At 44.3% G+C, this 17,463-nt stretch overlaps 7 protein-coding genes across 7 annotated transcripts; 4 read left to right on the top strand and 3 right to left on the bottom strand.

The window, feature by feature from the left end:
• The first annotated feature begins 529 nt into the window (after window positions 1-529).
• On the top strand, window positions 530-3,772 carry BYT42DRAFT_587731 (glycosyltransferase family 20-domain-containing protein). The gene is made up of 5 exons (XM_051570194.1): window positions 530-833; window positions 911-1,034; window positions 1,126-1,374; window positions 1,455-1,936; window positions 2,099-3,772. Exons 1-5 carry the CDS (start codon window positions 641-643, stop codon window positions 3,352-3,354), a joined length of 2,304 nt encoding a protein of 767 aa, XP_051418866.1. The 5' UTR covers window positions 530-640; the 3' UTR covers window positions 3,355-3,772.
• A 107-nt stretch (window positions 3,773-3,879) lies between these two features.
• On the bottom strand, window positions 3,880-6,852 carry BYT42DRAFT_595851 (Rho GTPase activation protein; the record flags this gene model as incomplete). Its single annotated transcript, XM_051570887.1, is given in 9 exon segments — window positions 3,880-4,108; window positions 4,176-4,351; window positions 4,364-4,782; window positions 4,874-5,264; window positions 5,400-5,789; window positions 5,860-6,054; window positions 6,218-6,466; window positions 6,557-6,690; window positions 6,807-6,852. 9 exon segments carry the CDS (start codon window positions 6,850-6,852, stop codon window positions 3,880-3,882), a joined length of 2,229 nt encoding a protein of 742 aa, XP_051418865.1.
• A 1,229-nt stretch (window positions 6,853-8,081) lies between these two features.
• Window positions 8,082-9,076, bottom strand: BYT42DRAFT_587728 (uncharacterized protein). Its single transcript, XM_051570193.1, has 5 exons — window positions 8,883-9,076; window positions 8,680-8,807; window positions 8,460-8,592; window positions 8,238-8,375; window positions 8,082-8,163 (listed from the first exon to the last, which is right to left on the bottom strand). The coding sequence occupies exons 1-5, from the start codon at window positions 8,991-8,993 to the stop codon at window positions 8,137-8,139; spliced, it is 537 nt and encodes a 178-aa protein (XP_051418864.1). The 5' UTR covers window positions 8,994-9,076; the 3' UTR covers window positions 8,082-8,136.
• Window positions 9,077-9,573: 497 nt separating this feature from the next.
• Window positions 9,574-10,577, bottom strand: BYT42DRAFT_595849 (50S ribosomal protein L30e-like protein; the record flags this gene model as incomplete). The annotated part of the gene is made up of 3 exons (XM_051570886.1): window positions 9,574-10,247; window positions 10,341-10,464; window positions 10,575-10,577. 3 exons carry the CDS (start codon window positions 10,575-10,577, stop codon window positions 9,574-9,576), a joined length of 801 nt encoding a protein of 266 aa, XP_051418863.1.
• A 316-nt stretch (window positions 10,578-10,893) lies between these two features.
• On the top strand, window positions 10,894-11,529 carry BYT42DRAFT_595848 (uncharacterized protein; the record flags this gene model as incomplete). The annotated part of the gene is made up of 5 exons (XM_051570885.1): window positions 10,894-10,911; window positions 10,979-11,019; window positions 11,091-11,168; window positions 11,236-11,430; window positions 11,505-11,529. 5 exons carry the CDS (start codon window positions 10,894-10,896, stop codon window positions 11,527-11,529), a joined length of 357 nt encoding a protein of 118 aa, XP_051418862.1.
• A 771-nt stretch (window positions 11,530-12,300) lies between these two features.
• On the top strand, window positions 12,301-13,562 carry BYT42DRAFT_587724 (uncharacterized protein). The gene is made up of 2 exons (XM_051570192.1): window positions 12,301-12,661; window positions 12,723-13,562. Exons 1-2 carry the CDS (start codon window positions 12,401-12,403, stop codon window positions 13,383-13,385), a joined length of 924 nt encoding a protein of 307 aa, XP_051418861.1. The 5' UTR covers window positions 12,301-12,400; the 3' UTR covers window positions 13,386-13,562.
• A 168-nt stretch (window positions 13,563-13,730) lies between these two features.
• Window positions 13,731-17,412, top strand: BYT42DRAFT_587721 (uncharacterized protein). Its single transcript, XM_051570191.1, has 10 exons — window positions 13,731-13,892; window positions 13,963-14,078; window positions 14,151-14,204; window positions 14,259-14,475; window positions 14,540-14,801; window positions 14,861-15,067; window positions 15,140-16,638; window positions 16,723-16,850; window positions 16,915-17,072; window positions 17,130-17,412. The coding sequence occupies exons 1-10, from the start codon at window positions 13,780-13,782 to the stop codon at window positions 17,364-17,366; spliced, it is 2,991 nt and encodes a 996-aa protein (XP_051418860.1). The 5' UTR covers window positions 13,731-13,779; the 3' UTR covers window positions 17,367-17,412.
• The last annotated feature ends 51 nt before the right edge of the window (window positions 17,413-17,463 follow it).

Raw genomic sequence — 17,463 nt, 5'->3', positions numbered from 1 at the left:
CGGGTGGTGTGGACCATGATATCAGGGGCCCGCTCCTACGCCCATGGGCCACAAAAAAAAAGTCGAATGTCTACTAATATTCCAAGGACTTCGATCCCCATGATTTTTTATTGGCCGATCCAAGAGTTCTGAAATCAAATGACAATGACATTACGCAAATGACGTAGTTTAGAGACAGAAACTTGCGAGTGGAAAAAGTCCGACTGTCCGGGTGAGCAAGGGAATTCGATCCGTTGGTCCCGATCATCCTAATCAAGGGAAATGTCCCTCTTTATGTACAAAAAGGTTTATTGTTGCTTTTTTATATATAACTGGAAATAGTATTGTAACGTGGATATTCTGTGTACCGGGATAGGACGGGTTTGTGTGAGGAAATGACGCATTGGGCAAGCCATTTCTCTGAGATGGGGAACTCAGAAACCATGGACGTCCGCCCGACCTGTGACTGTGAGTTGTGTGCCGGGCGCACATATTCCGTCCCCAGCAACTGTATCAACTGATCTTCAATTTTTTCTTTTTTCTTTTTCGTGTATTTCACTTGAACGCATATTCTTTTTCTTCTCCTGTCCCGCACACTTTTTTTCTTTTTCTTTTTCTCTTGTCCTCTTTCTTCTCCACTGTATAACAAAAGAAAAAGATCATGTCTTCGTCCAATACCAAGCCAGAGGGAAACGATAAGCTTCGTCTTCTCGTGGTCTCCAACCGTCTGCCAGTGACGGTGACCAAGAACCCTGAAACTAATGACTACGACTTCAAAATGTCGTCAGGTGGTCTGGTGGCTGCATTAAGCGGTCTCAAGAAAATGATGACATTTACATGGATCGGATGGCCAGGTAAACCCTTCACACAATAATCAGGCAGAAAGAGTAAAAGAGCTGACTTTTCTGCTTTTGCTGTTCCAATGACGCAGGTCTTGACGTTCCGCAAGAAGATCGGAAACATCTAGAAGAAAAGTTATTGGATGAAACCTCGACGATGCCTGTCTTTGTCGATAACGATTTGGCGGATCTCCATTATAACGGTTTCTCAAACAGGTATGATTAAAAAATAGTTCATCAGCATGTGGATGGTTTTTATATTTGTTTGTGGTTGTGTTTACATTGGCTGATTGTTGTTTATCTGCAGTATTCTGTGGCCTCTTTTCCATTACCATCCCGGTGAAATCTCGTTCAATGAAGAATGGTGGGAGGGTTATCAGCGCGTCAATCAATTGTTCGCCGACGCTATTGACAAGATTGTCGAAGACGGTGATCTTGTTTGGATCCAGGACTATCACCTGATGCTTCTTCCCGCCATGCTTCGAAAGAAAACCAAGAAGAACATCAAGATTGGTTGGTTCTTGCATACACCTTTCCCCAGCAGTGAAATCTATAGGTAAGGAGGAAAACAAGGCAAACGAAAGGGAATCTCAGTTGAATGGGAATAATAACTATCGATTCTGCATGTAAAATTAGAATCTTGCCCGTGCGCAAAGAAATTTTGCTCGGTGTTTTAGAGTGTGACCTTCTGGGTTTCCACACGTACGACTATGCTCGCCATTTTCTGTCGTCATGCACGCGTATTCTCGGACTTTCAACTATGCCGAATGGTGTGGAATTCGAAGGAAGATATATTCAAGTCGGAACTTTCCCCATCGGTATTGATCCCGAAAAGTTCACCGATGGCCTTAAAGATTCCAAGATTCAAGCCCGTATTGAACAATTAAAGAGCCGCTTCGGTGACTGCAAACTCATTGTCGGTGTCGATCGTCTCGATTACATCAAGGGTGTCCCCCAAAAGATGCATGCTATGGAAGTGTTCCTGAGCCAGCATCCTGAATGGGTAGGCAAGGTTGTACTTGTGCAACTCGCCATCCCGTCCCGTGAGGATGTGGAAGAATACCAGCAATTGCGTAGCACCATCAACGAATTGGTCGGCCGTATCAACGGTCAATATGGTAAGCCTCTCAAACCCTTGCTCCCCACGTTTATTTCTGTTCTCCAATGTCGACTGGGGCAAAAAAAAAGAGAGCCAAAGGAATACCCCGAGGTTGATGTTGAAAAACTATTTCACACGCGGGTGCACTAAATATGGTATTTTTCTTCTTTTAATTTTGCAGGTACCGTGGAATTTGTGCCTATTCACTTTATGCACCGTTCCATTCCTTTCGATGAACTGGTGGCTCTGTATGCTGCTTCGGATGTGTGCCTTGTCTCTTCTACTCGTGACGGTATGAACTTGGTGTCTTACGAATACATTTCGTCGCAACAAGAGAAGCACGGTGTGTTGATCCTTTCCGAATTTGCCGGTGCGGCCCAGTCTTTGAATGGTTCTATTATTGTGAATCCCTGGAACACCGAAGAATTGGCCAATGCTATTCACGAAGCAGTGACCATGCCTGCCGATGTGCGCAAAGCCAACCACCAGAAGCTTTACCGCTACGTGACCAAGTACACGGCCGCCTACTGGGGTGTCAGCTTTGTGAACGAACTGTGTCGTGTCAGCGATGAATTTGGTCAACGCGCTTCGATGCCTCAGTTGGATGTCAAGGATGTGATTCAGAAGGCCAAAGCATCCCAAAAGAAGAAACTCATCTTGTTGGACTATGATGGTACATTGACTACCACACACAAGCTTCCCGAATTTGCCAAACCTTCGGCAACAGTCTTGGAGCACCTCAAGGCGCTTGCTGCTCAGCCCGATACGTACGTGTACATCTTGTCTGGACGTGGACGACAACATTTGGATGCCTGGTTCGCCTCCACCGGTGTTGGTTTGTCTGCGGAACACGGCTGTTTCTACAAGCATCCTGCCAGCGTGCGCGAGTCGATCAAGCCGGCTGCTTCCTCCACGGACGGTAAACTGATCAAGGAAGAAGATAATAACTGGTACTGCTTGGTGGAACAAATCGATCCCAGCTGGAAGGAAACCATTCGTCCTCTGTTCCAACATTACACGGAACGTACGCCTGGTTCATTTATTGAAGAAAAGGAAATCAACTTGACCTGGCATTACCGCAATGCCGATCCTGAATTCGGCAGCTGGCAAGCCACCGAATTGCAAGTGAACTTAGAGAAATTGTTGAGCCACATGGCACTATCGATTGTGCTCGGTAACAAGACATTGGAATTGCGACCTTCGTCTATTGACAAATCCACGGCTGTGCGCAACATCATCAAGGATCTCGGTTTGCCCTCCATTGACTTTATCCTGTGTGTTGGTGACGGCAAGACGGATGAGGTGGTCTTCTCCTACCTGAACGACATCCCTCACGCTATTACTAGCACGGTCGGAAAGAAGCAAACCGAAGCTCAGACATATATCCCAACGGTCGATATGGTCAATAGTCTGGTGGAAGACCTTGGCAAATTGTAGAAAAAAGCAACCAACAAAAAAAAAAAACCCTTCCCCTCTTACGCTTGGAAACATCACACGAAACCACAGCGAGAAAAGAAATTCATTACAGAAAGAAATTCATTGTTAAAACCCATTAGTAACTTGTCTGTATCCAATAATCCCACTTATTAAATCATTTTTGTAAAAATAATAGGTGATCATATGAACGTGATGAGAGTTGTAATTTATAAATGAATTGAAAACGTATGATCAGTCAGCTAAAGTAATAGAAGCGAGCCAAACAATAATAATAAAAAAAGCAATAAAGATAGGAGGACAAAAAAAAGGTAAAGAAAAATAACGTAAATATCATACTTCAAGGATGCGATCGAGAAGAAAAAAAAGAGATAAAGAGGAGGATCGTGACGATGGCGGATACATAGGGCAACAACCCCACTGCATGGCTTTTTTTTTTTTTTGGTTTTTATGAAAAGAAACCGGTTCTATCAATGTAAGATTGACATTAAGTCAAATCGTTCCAATGCGATTAGCGAGAAAATGGGCTTACTTGTTTCGTGTCATGAATGTCTTTGTCAGTAACTGCAGCGTTTTACTGACATTCAGTTGGATGTATTCGAGATCCAACATGGAAATATTATCTTGCTGCTTTTCAAGTAAATCGTCTAGCTTTAAATCAATCTCCAGGATTGGTTTATCGCGCGCCTTGTAATGAATGGAAATGATAAAAGTGCCGGGAATCGGGGATGATATCGTTAAATATATATTATTTCGTCTACCAAAAAACAGCCATGGTTAAGATGAATTGCCTCTCCCAATTGGGCTCATAAAATCTCTTGTACCTTATTTCGGGGACTTCGGTGTGAGCAATGATGCCTTCCTTTTCCAGTTGTTGATGAGTGAATTTAAAAGGGCCTTGGATGTGGATGGTTTTCACCGACTTCTTTACTTTGCCATCCACTTCCACACCAATACCGACTTGTTTCTTATTCGACTTGTCGGCGCCGCCGCCGCCACTCTGGATACGTACGTTTTGAAGGTACGCTTTGTAGCTCTCCAATTGGCTCTTGAGGTAATTGTTATGATCCTGAATCGTCTTGTAGACACTTTCCAATGACCGGATCTCTTCCATGACTTTCAACTTGAGGTCACCGAGATGAGCTAGTTCCTGCGTGATCTCTTCCACCAGCAGCTGATATCCATCGCCATGATCGATAATCCCCGCCTCTTCCAATTCACGCAGCATTTCCTTCACTTTGATACCTTTGCGAACCAACTGACCGTCTTTGGTGGCGGTGGCGGCAGTTTCAGCAATCATCTGCAAGTTCAAGGGCTGTTTGCTCAAATGCGGAAGCGAACGAATCAATTGCACAAAAATCGCTTTGGTTTCCATATACAAAATGTCATTTTGCGTAATGTTATTTTCTGACATGAGGGTCATTGTTAGATCTAGTTGAAAAACAAACATTAGTCTCCATCTACCCTTAATTGGTCCATTCGTCCCTGCTCGCTGCCTTTGAACCCATTGCCCAACACTTACCCTGGATAGGCATTTCCCATCGGCTGAACAAGGGTAATTCAATGGGTTTGTTTTCCTTGCGCGGGACTTGAGAGGGGGCGGGGCCTACTTCCGTTGTAAGGATACGCAGGTGATCGGTGGGTTTGGGGGCCAGGATTTGGATGTGTTGCTGAAGCAGCGCTTGTGTATTGTAAATTTCATTCGGCGTAATGTTGATCACGATGTCTTTTTTCGACAGGGCCATATACTGGTCCATTTCCAACGATTCATAAAAGTCTCCAACTTCGCACAGATCGTTAAGAAACTGCATCGTACGTTGCTTGTTCTCTTCCACGAAAGGGTTCGTAGGAATCATGTAACTCTCCTTGGCATAAGATGGCTTATTCGCGAGGTTCTGCAACATTTTTGCAATCTAAAAAGTAAGAAGAAATCGCAAGGTGAGTATTATCAGCGACAGAGTGTCAAGGCATTTGACATAATTTTGTTTTTCTCTTCCTCCTTTTTTTTTTTCTTTTGTCTGTTGTTTGTTTGTTATTTAAATCTTTACCAAAGTCAAGGTGGTACGAGGGTGATTGCTGGGAACACAATCGACGAGCATGTATGCTTGCGGGGTGACAATCGCCGGATTGACAAAACGTAAGAAGAAAAATCCGCCAATGAGTGAAGAGATGGCGTGGTCAGTGGCGTCTGGATATTTGCGTTTGGTAAGGGAACGGATCTGTTTACAAATCCATCGGATACCGTAAGGTACTTGATCCAAGGAATGAATAATGGTGCCTAGAAAAGAATTGGCGATATCCATCAGCGTTTTCAATCGTGGATGGATCATGGCTTGCACGCGTGGATGCGCGGCGGCGACATCAGATGTCACGCTTCTCATGATATTGGATGGTAATTCGCCTTGTTCTTCCATCTGTTCAATCATCTCATCGTAGACCTGCAATCAAATCAGATGGGTTAATTTTATTAATTTGATAAAAAAAATCATGCAGGTGGTGATGCCTTACCTTAAGCGGATTAATTTGCAAATTAAGGTCTTTATGCTCGAGTAACTTGTTGATTTTATCGGACAAGACGGATTTCAGGTACGATTGACCGGGTCCACGACGGGTATACGTTGTCATCATACGCGAGACGGGTGTATTGGCCCGAAGTAAAGACGTGAATTCAGCCGTCGTTTCAAACTGTGCCGCTAGGACATTCTAATTGGAGAAATCATACAACATTGAGATAAAAAAAAACCTTATTTGTAATTGTCTTGTTATTCTCTCTTTTTCATTTTGGTCCCTTTTCCACGACTCGCCAACCAAAACTTAAAGAGCGGCATAATGAATGGCCTGATATGGATAAGGATGAGGGGCTTACCTGAAACATGGTTAAAAGCAAATGTTCTTCACGACTTTCGTACTGGTTTCCGTACAAGGTGAACATGACGGTTTGAAGCAAGGTGTCGATTTCGGCGAGACTCACGAGACGACACAGAGTGGCAATATGGCGAGGTTCGCTTTGCAACAGAAAGAAGAGGTTGCCGTATTGTTGCATTTTTCGGTCATCGGGGTAATGATCGTCATTATCGTCGTCGTGTTCTTCCAAACGTGAAGCGACTTCGTTTTGCTACGTGTTGAGAAGAAAAACAAGATGAATGAGTTTGAAGGAGATGGCCAACAGCACCGCATCTTTTTTCTTTTGTTCGATCCAAGCTACCTCGTCCAATGCCATTCGACTCTGAATTAAAAGAGCAATACGAGAATCCAGAAATCGCACGTCTCGTTCACGCATAAAGTTTTTTTTCGATTGGGCTGATATTTTGGCTTTCAATTCGCGTAATGTTCGTTGAGCTAAAAGGGGAATGCGTAAGAAAAGGAGATGGCCATGCCACACCGCCATTCACTTTTTGGGCATATTTTTTGTGAGGCAATTCCGTGGCCAAAAGAGAAAGGATGAGTCGCTGTACCTTTGGCCAGTTCATCTTCTACTTCTACATCTTGTTCTGCGGCCATGGAGTAAAAGACGGATACCGAATATCGTTTGGATCCTCTTCCTGTGCGTCGACTGGAATGGTGGTTATTAGCCGCCGCCGCCGCTACCGCTCTACTGACAATGGACCCCGTTTGAGGGTAACCGAAAGACTGGACCATGCCACTACGTCGATCGGCCATACTAAGCTATACAAAGTGGCAATGGGGTGGTTGGAAAAAAAAAAAAAAGAAAGAGATGAACACACAAAAAGGTACGACCCAAAAATAAAAATAAAAATTCAATCAAAAAAAGTACAAAAAAGGGAAAGGAACCAAAAAGACAGGAAATAGGCCAAGAAGAAGAAGAGGAAGAAGAAGAAAAAAAAAAAACAAGGTTTAAAAAAAGGCTCAATTGGCGCGTGTAAATCAAAGAGGGAGTCAAAAAAGAAAAAAGAAAACCCACTCTTAGTTACACGAACAATTTGCAAACGCCGCCATTCTTTCCTAAATCAACAAAGTCTCTTTCAACCCTTTGAACTACCGATTATCTGACCATCTGAGCATCCAAACCTTATTTCCACTAACGAGCATACCCTCACGAACCTACAATGATCGCAATCTATCACCGTGCCAATGATGGACTGGTGAAGAAAAGTGAAAAGCACAACAAGTGAAAACGAGGTCCTTATCCTCATTATGCAAAAAAGTGCTATATCATCCACACACCATAAAAATTTGAACAATGCCATATAGCAAACCAATCATACTGCGAAGAGCTTCCATTGCCGATGTTTCAATTAGCATTTTTTATAGTGCGTACATTTTTTTATTTCTTATCTTTGCAATTGGATCATTATTTTTCACAACCTGATCTCCTCATTTGGAATCTCTCAATAATCCACAATACAAAATAAAACAATAAGGCAAACCTGTCACACTTGCCTCTGTAGAACCATAACCCATCCCAAGCTATTTCCATCCTATCATCACTGTGTGCACCTTTATTTGTCTTTTTCTCTGGCGTTGTCATAGGAATTGGATCGCCAACGTGAAATAACAGATTAAACCAAATGTAATACATATCACCTTGACAACTATACAATGATAATTGATATGACCATGACGTTGAAAAAAAAGAGCAGATTCCAAAAGGCTTGAAATCAAGCGAGGATGTGCCCTGTCATTGTCTGTCGTTGGCGGATCAAAGCCAAATAGGGCCGTTCCTGCTACATTCACTGGAAAAAGAATCTTGATCGTTTTTAATCTTTAACCTTTTTTTATTTCATTACCATGGAAAGTAACTTGAAAAGATTATAATCTATTTATCTACAAACGAACATTGTACTCATATTCCTGTAGGGAAGAAGACGAGAATCAAAGATGAGTGGTGGGATGACAGATTCATTTTTTTCATTGTGGCGTCCTACCTCTTGTGTGCTCTGTGCGACCCATAAAATAGCAGAACTAAACATCAATAAAGTACATTGCACGACAGCCGCTACGCCGTAATACAAGTAAGGCTGTGCTGAATCGTGATTCACCACGTATTTGATAATCAAAACGCACTATAAAAAAAAGTACGACGCCCCAATGCATGAGATGAATTTCATCCTACTCGCCACATCCACCTCTCTTCTCGCCCTACTTACCACCGAACCGGCAAAACCTCCGGCAATCAATGCAAAACCAAGAAACAAGAATAGCCGAGCTTTCCACACAAGGTTGCTGCCCGCATAAGAAAACGCCTCTCCTTGAAGCCGTGATTTGTCGATAAGGTTGATGCTAAATCAAAGTATTATAAGTTTAATTCACGTTGTTTGGGTCATTTGGTTTATACCACAGCTTTTATCGTTTGCAAAAATCACTTACACCAGCATGCCAAGGGAAGTTAGAATACCGCTGAACCAATCTTCGAATCCCATCTTTACAGCGTCGTCGGTATGATCGGATGAAGCTTGGATAACAGCATCAATAAATATCCACCAACCAAGAGCCACCTGTCAAGAGAAAATGCATATGCAAACGTGAAAACCAAAGGACAACCACATGAACTTGTGGAATAATCTCCTTACCAATCCTCCTGCTAAATAGGATCCGATGGTGCGGCCTTTGTGAGCGAGAAAACTCAGAGGATTTGGGATAACGAATATAGAGGGTCGTTCGTCATTGTAGAGTGCTGACATGATGTAGGGTAAATAATAGATAAAAAGTACAAAAAATAAGCTCTTTTTTCCCACTGTGGGCAGCAAACAATGGGGAAAAATCGCCTCAACGTCATCCCCGAATTTGGGACGACCGATTTTTCTATTGAACCACACTCGCTGAGGGGGGGTTTCAATTTCTGGAAACGAGAAAAGGAAAAAACTCGCTTCATTCAGGTCCACACCAAAGCGAGCATAGAGAAAAAAACGTCTATTCTATACATTACAACCATGCTGAGTGTACAAAAAGTCACAATATCAATTTCAATATATGGGCCTTGAACGAAAATGGGTCAATATGTATGCAACCTTTCTTGGGATCCCTTTCGCCTTTTTATCAACAGTACGCGTTGGACGTTACAGCTTTTTATCTCGCGCTCCGGCCCCGAAACTTGGGTATCCACGCGGCCCATATTTACTTTCACTAACCAGTGATAACATCCACCAACCCCACCTCGACTTTTGATTAATTGCGCATGACACACACACACACACACACACACACACAACACGCTCTTTTTGATAGGTTTAATTTATTGGAAAATTAAGACAAACCCAAGATCTACTGACGAGCAGCAACTTCTCTAGCAGCAATAGCGGCACGCTTGGCCAAACGAGCGTTGGACTTGGGACCGTTGATACCTCCACCCCAGGTTCTGCGGTGTTCTTCCCACTTGTCGGCAAAGTTGGTCTTGACAGCAGACACGAGGTTGGCCAATTCAGCCTTGTCGGCATCCTTGACATCGGTGAAAGCCAAAGCAGTGGCGGTCTTTTGGTGGACAACAGTACCGAGACGAGCCTTGCCCTTAACAATGCAGTATGGGACACCCATCTTGCGGCAGAGAGCGGGCAACCAGATAACCAATTCAATGGGATCGACATCGTCAGCAATGACAACCAATTGAGCCTTCTTGGCTTCAATCAAAGCGGTAATGTGGTTGATACCGTGCTTGATCACAACAGGCTTCTCGGTCTTGGCCACTTCCTTCTTCTCGGCCTTGGCAGCAGCAGCCTGTCTCAAACGTTCGCGCTTCTCAACCTTGGTCTCGGGTCTGTACTTGTTGGCAAGCTTGAACAACTGAGTAGCAGTGTTCTTGTCCAAGACGTGGGTGAACTGGTTGATGGCCGGGGGAACCTTCAAACGCTGGTAGATGATCTTCTTCTGGCGCTGAAGACGAACGTAAGCGGGCCACTTGACAAAGCGGGACACATCACGCTTGGGTTGGATATCTTGGCCTGTTCAAATTGGAAAGAGGAAAGATCAGTTTTCATCGATTCGGGAAAAACGGGGTCTCTGTCCGTGGAAAAAGTGAAGAAGTAAATGCATACCAATGCCGAAGTTCTTGGGAGTCTTTTCAATCAAAGGGTTAGCAGCACCCTTGGTGGTCTGCTTGCTCTTGACGGGGTAGGGAGCGGGAGCGACCTTCTTTCCAGTGGACTTCTTGGCAGGAGCCTAATCATAAAAAATGCCATTAGCCATTCATCCATCTTTTCCTCGTATCGAAATTGATCCATCCATCCATCCATGAATTAGATCTACAAATCACTTTTCTTTCAACGTACCATGATTACTATTCAAACCTCAAAAAAAGAGATGTGTGAAAAAGAGGGAGACCTTGACTGTGGCAGCTGCGACGGATGGCTTAACCTGCCCGCTCCCCGCCCCGGTAGAGTTTCCCTCTCCTCGTCCACACGTTGGTTCCCAAAAATCAACACCCGCTCCACACCAAGCCTTGCCAGTACACTCCGGAACAAGAACCGTCACAATATCATTTCCGCTCGCGGAGTCACGTGCATTCAATACTTTGGCTCATTTTGGGGATGAATGAACTTGGTTAGGCCTCTTGTCATTCTAAAAAAAGTGGTTGTCAACTGATCTACCATGAATTTCAACCGCAATGTACGTTTTCTGCAATCACAGTTTTGTTTTACGCTGATGGACTCATCTTATATTCGTATAACAATAGGCACGATTACCTCCCGAAGTCAATCGAGTACTGTTCGTAAAGTGAGTGATAACAATGCAACCGCAGCAGCAGCGATCCATAGCTAACGATGGTGTGTCCTTTTTATTATTAGGAACTTGCCTTTCAAGATTACCACAGAAGAAATGTACGAAGTATTTGGAAAATACGGTGCTATTCGTCAGATTCGAGTGTAAGTGATCCAAATCGTGTGCATGTGACGTAGACATGCGACTAATCTATCGGTTTGATATACACAGTGGCAATGCTCCCGATACCCGAGGTTCAGCATTTGTAGTGTATGAAGATATCTTTGACGCAAAGAGCGCGTGCGAGCATTTGCAAGGTTACAATATTCTGGGTCGATACTTGATCGTACTTTATTATCAACAGAACAAGATTACAAAGAAGATGAATCTGCAAAAGAAAGAAGAAGAACTGAAGGAGCTGAAATCGTAAGTGCACAAAAAGATCATCCTTCGGACGTTTTGCATTGAATTGACATTTTTTTCTCTCTCTCTGGGGACAGGCGTTATGGTGTGAGCGATGAATAGGTGAACAAAAGAAGATTGGACTAAAAGCTCATCCCGTTTTTTCCGACAACCTTGACATCCTCTCTACTGCCGAGATGGGCTGTCCATCTTGCAACATTGTCACAACGCTTGGCTCTTTTTTCTCTGTTGTTATTGGTTTTATCCTTTCCTTTATTCCTTCATTCTATTTTACATAAATCAAATTTCAATGCCCAATGGATACACGAAAAATGACTGACAAGACGCTACTGAGGTTCGGATGGCAAGCAACGATGAAAGTGCGAACAAACTCTGTCTTTTCGGTATATCCTATCAATACATGCAGCAGGTAGATATAAAGCAGATGAGCGATAAAAAAAAAAGGCTGGGAGTTGGAGTAAGACGCTCTAGGAGAGAAAGCAGTATTGTAGACAAACGACGGTGATGTACACGTTTCCATTGTATATGTCCAAGGTTACGTCAATGGGGTTGGCTTCTTATTATCTCATGCGCTTAATCTTGTGGATGCAAACCAGGATCACACAATGAAGAATTCATGTAAAGGGCCAACGTACCAGTTCTATAAAGCAGATCATTTTGTTAGTTGTTATATACAGTTTGAACTTTTTTCGGTGTTTGAGCTTCTTGCATCAAATAGCAGGATTATTCTTGCCGAATCTGCCTATCTCATTCTACTTTTATTTTTCTGTTTTACTTATGATGCAGCCGCAAAGATGATCTATTCAATTATGAACGTTGTATCCTGTTTGATACAAAGTGCTGAGACCATTGGATAACATCCTTCAGCAATTGCGGGAAAATTGCTCGTCACGTGCTTTTGTAGAACTGCAGAGGATTTGTCATCCTTTCCTTTTTTTTTCGTTTGACATCTTTGCCTTTTTCTTGCCACATCATGGAGGAAGCGGCAACACCATGTTTGGCCAAAATCAAAGAGTTGCCATTTGAAATCATCACCGATATTGTAATACGACTCGATGTGTGTTCGACCATGAATTTGATGGATACATGCCGTCACTTCCGATACCCCATGCTCGCATCTACCTATATTTGGAGACGCATCGTTTTTGATCTTCAGTACGGCTCCCTGCATGCTATTTATGCCGCGCTTCGCCGGTTCCGAGACTCCAACGGATTACGGTTTCTCGTCCGAGAGGTACCGACATAAACATCGGGTCTGTTAAGGATTCAGTTTAACCTTTTTCTTTTCAATCTAGATTAATATGGACAACACGGACGATTCCATGTTCTCACCCATTGTCATGCTTGTCAAGTTTCCCAACTTACGGCATCTAAGTGTGAAGAATAGACGATTCAACACTAATCTCGAAGCCGATACCAAAGTTTTGCAAGAAATGTTAAAAGGTGGAACGTTGAAGCCGGGCTCTTTACGTCTGCAGCGACTGGACATATACCATTACTACATGGATTTTGAACCTCATCTGGCTGTATTCCAAAAGACTTTGAATCGATTATCCGAGGATGCCAATGTTGTCTTGGATATACGGAAATGCGGTTATCAGGCCGACGGAGACATGCATGGCTTGCAGCAGCGCATGGGGAATCTGAGCTTGCCAAACAACAACCCCGACGCTGCCGTACCCGAGGACGGCCAGTTGGACCGACCACCGAGAAACGATGTTGGTTGCCAGAGAATTATCAACATAGGCATGGCATGCTGGGCATGTGACCATGTATTTGTTCACTGCTGGATCTGTCAACCCCGGTGCAGTGGATGCCACATCAAACGGATTCCACCTCTCGCCAATCAACAGCAACGCAAACTACGCGAAAAACAACGAAAACTCATTGCCCAACGCAACCGTGCTCCAGAAAAGGAAGAGGAATTGGATGAATTCAGTGTTTTTGGAAGGATTTAAAACTGTTCATATTTCACATCATCATCATCATCATCATTATATAGAATTAGAGGAACATTAGAACCGCCACATTGCCCTGCCTTAAACCGTGCCATATTCATTACTTTTTTTTGTATCATACCACACACCACATACACACTCATAAACATTAATATTGTAGTACATCATCCAACGAAACATCTAACCTAATCAATGATCCTAGTGTAAAAGCCTAATTTTTTTTTCATGCTGTCACAAAGAGGGAATGCTCTGGGAAAATGAGTGACCCAAAATTTTTGGAAATCAGCGTGTTGGACGGTGATTGAATGAGACTGGGTGGGTGCACCCGCCATTATTCGAGTGTTGGGCACGCGCTAGTGGAGCGATTCGTTTCAGCAACAACACACAAGCAATCATGGGGAAGTTCTTCAGGTGCACGCACCTGATGATACTGGGGCTGCTATGTTTCTTACAGTATCTGATACCTGTACAAGCCATCTACGAATCCCAAGCAGGCACCTTTGACTGGTAATCCAACAGCAGCACCAGTTTACGGCTTATCCTTTCGCGTCCCATTGCTAAACAGATTCCCCGTTAGGCATCAATCCTGGCTAGGAAAGACTCGACTTTCGGCACTGCAAGGTGTCTCGCAACTTATTGTAGCTACTGAACGCAATGTGCTTGCTTCACTCGATGTCGCATCGGGAGCTATTAGTAAGATCTCTTGATTTCCCTGTATATCGTTTTTTAACCACGCATCTCACCATCCACGTCGGCCATTGATAGCATGGCGTCAAGTACTCAGTGACTCTATTGACAAAATGAAAATAACGGACCAAGGTATTCATCGGTAGCTTTCTGCGTGGAAAAAAGGGGCTAACCATGCAAGCACAGGCATTCTTACGGTGTGTGATGATACCACCACGGTGCGTTTCTGGGACAGCCATACTGGTTATTTAGTTTGGGAACGTGATTTGGAGGAATCGCAAATGTTCACCGAGTTTTCTCCCGTGGTATGGGAGAATGGCGATGTGGCGGTGGTGGGGCACGGTGGGGTGATCAAGCTGTCCGCTGCCGGCGACGAGATCTGGTCATGGAAACGACCCGATGTGTAAGTTTTCTGTATTGCTGCTGCAATATTTTTGGAAAGTTCTGTGCTAAGAAATTCTCCCTAGATCCTCTTTGGATATCGTGGGACTGCAGCGCGTGGACAACCAGCTCTATGTAATTGATGAACCGGATCAAGAGGCCACCAAGCAGGTCTTCCACGTCACCGTACTTGATAACGCCACAGGTGACATTGTCAAAACCCTCAAAGTATCATGCCACAAACCATCCGACGTCTCCTTTGTCAACAATTATATGCTGTGGAAACAAAACGAATCATTGCATTGGAACATTCTTGGTACCAACAAAGTCCACACCATCGCCGTCAAGGTATACAGAAACTGGTTTTGTCTAGCCATGTGTTACTTATCCTTTCTTGTTATATTTAGAAATTGGTCGACTCTATTCCATCATTCAAGGGGGCTCTCTTGGATACATTTGAGTTGACTACGCTGGATCAGGACCCTCACCTGAACCTGTTCATTGTCACGGCTGATGTCGAGGTAGCAGAAGATACCTTTGCTACAGTGACCGCTGTTTTGAAATTGTCGACGGATGCCAAGTCATTCTCTCTGGTGCACGACCAAGGGGTTCAGGTACAACCGTTTTTTCCGCCATTGCTGTCAGCACGCGTTTACTGATAGTGATAATTTCTATTCATTTTTTAGGAGGCATTTGGTGCTGCGGCCGTGTCGGATGCGACACTTGTGCTTGTTGGCAAATCATCATCTACCGAATTATCGGCCACCGTGATGTCACTGGGCGGCCAAGTGAGGCGACAAGTGACCATTCCTCACGATGTGTCTCTCACCGGAGATATTGTGATTACCAATCTTATTAACACCTCACCTATTCATCTGTACGTGGTGACAGCCAGTGGTTCAGCTTTCATGTTCAACGACACGGCGGTGATGTGGTCTCGCGAAGAAGCACTGGGCCACATTACGGCGACGGAATTCTTGGATTTGCCCGAGAAACAGCTGTGGACACAAATGTCGGACGAACTGGACGAATCCAAAGAGGAGCAGGCCAACGTTCATCCTTTGACGCGATACATTCGTCGCCTGTCAACGCACGTGATGGAATTGCAGCAATTGCCAAAGTGGGTGATTCACCATTTCACGGATATGGTCGCTTCCAACACGCTGACCGGTTTGGGACGATTGGATTCTACCCAATCGATGCTTCGTACCCAAGCATGCTGGATGAATACTTCCGCGACTTCCGAAGTGCTTTACCGGGACAACTTTGGTATGCGAAAATTGCTCATCTCCGTCACCGATACCGGTAAAATTATCGCGCAGGATTCGGCCCGCAAAGGAGCTATTGTATGGACGCGGTATTTCGCGGATGTGGAATTCGAAGAGATCCACGTAGTGAGATCAACCACGGTCAAGTTACCGCCTGTGGTGGTTGCCATTGGTCGAAGTGTGGATGGAGGATATCAAACGACGCATTTCTACCGCATGAATGGGTTTACAGGCCAAGATTATTACTCGCAAATTCCGGAAGCCGAAATGTTTTTCGAACCTCAGATTTCAACCGAGATCAGCGTCAGCAAAGTGATGCCGCTTCCCATCGAAGATCCCGAAGAACGTACCCACCTTTTAGCCATCTTTGAAGCCGGGACCAGCCGCGTGTACATCTACCCTGATACGGCCGGAGCTCGTGAAGCTTTCAGCCGTTTCCGACCCAACTTTTACTTTATGCATCAAGCTCACGACGGATCTTTCCGCGGTTACCAAGTGAATGAAGGTTATCGCGGCAGCTTGACCGCTTCGCCCATGTGGACGTTGACGTTGCCTCAAAACGAAGCTATTGTGGCTAGTGGAAAACAACCATCCAACGAAAAAGTCGCGTCTTTGGGTCGCGTGCTCGGCAATCGCAATGTGCTGTACAAGTATCTGAATCCAAACATGTTTACGCTGGTATCGACGATTGAAGAAGAGGAGAAAATGTTGATTCGTATTATCGACTCGGTCAAAGGCACGATTCTGTACGAGACGGTGCACGACAAGGTCGATGCAAGCACCAACCCAGTCCACATTGTACAAGCAGAAAACTGGGTCATTTATCACTTTTGGAGCAATGACAATCGGTTCAAAGGTTATCAAGCGGTAGTCCTGGAACTTTTCGAAGGCGAACACGAGAACGAAAGAGTAGCCACGTAGGTTGACGCCATCCGGATTACCGGGCCAGGCTGTGTGTGCGTGTCTTGTGAAATTAACATGGTTTTTACCCTTTATTTTAGTGTGAATTTCTCATCGTTTGATAACATGAAGCCTTCCGTTCGATCGGCGGCTTTTGCCTTCCCTTATGCTGTGCAGTCAGTAGGTGTGACGACGACACGCAATGGCGTATCGACACGCGAAATTTTATGTGAGTCGAAACAACGCTTTCTGTTAGGGTTCTGGGTTTAATCATGCTGTGTTCACCCTGATAGTCGCCTTGACGTCGAACCAAATCATGGGCGTAAACAAACGCCTGTTGGATCCTCGACGACCACTTGATAAACCTAGCAAGGACGATCAAGAGGAAGCACTCATTCCATATGCGCCTATCCCTGACGAACGACGAGCGTTCTTGTCGTATAACTTGGAGGTATGAACACCATTGCAAAATGGATACTGGGCAATGACTGATAATGGCACCTCTTAGGTTGCTGGTATTCGGCATATTAGCACAACTCCTGCCATGTTGGAATCCACGTCGCTGGTATTTGCTTATGGTTTGGACACCTTCTTCACGCGATCGTCGCCAAGCCGACAGTTTGATGTTCTCAGTGAAGACTTTTCAAAGTCTCAATTGCTATTGACAATGGTTGGGTTAGTGGCTGGTATTGTGATTGTTGGACCGATTGTGCGTCGCAAGAACGTTAATCAGTTATGGAAATAATAAAGAGAAAAAAAAAGACGCTGAAAATATTGTTTATCCACCTCGAGCTCTACGGATACATTTTCTTTTTATTTTGTGCCAGCTACAATGCGCTATT

This window comes from Radiomyces spectabilis (assembly GCF_025331425.1).
Source record: "Radiomyces spectabilis strain NRRL 2753 chromosome Unknown BYT42scaffold_16, whole genome shotgun sequence".
NCBI lineage: Eukaryota > Fungi > Mucoromycota > Mucoromycetes > Mucorales > Radiomycetaceae > Radiomyces > Radiomyces spectabilis.
Note: the sequence above shows the minus strand (reverse complement) of the source record. Positions and strands in the feature narration are given on the sequence as shown.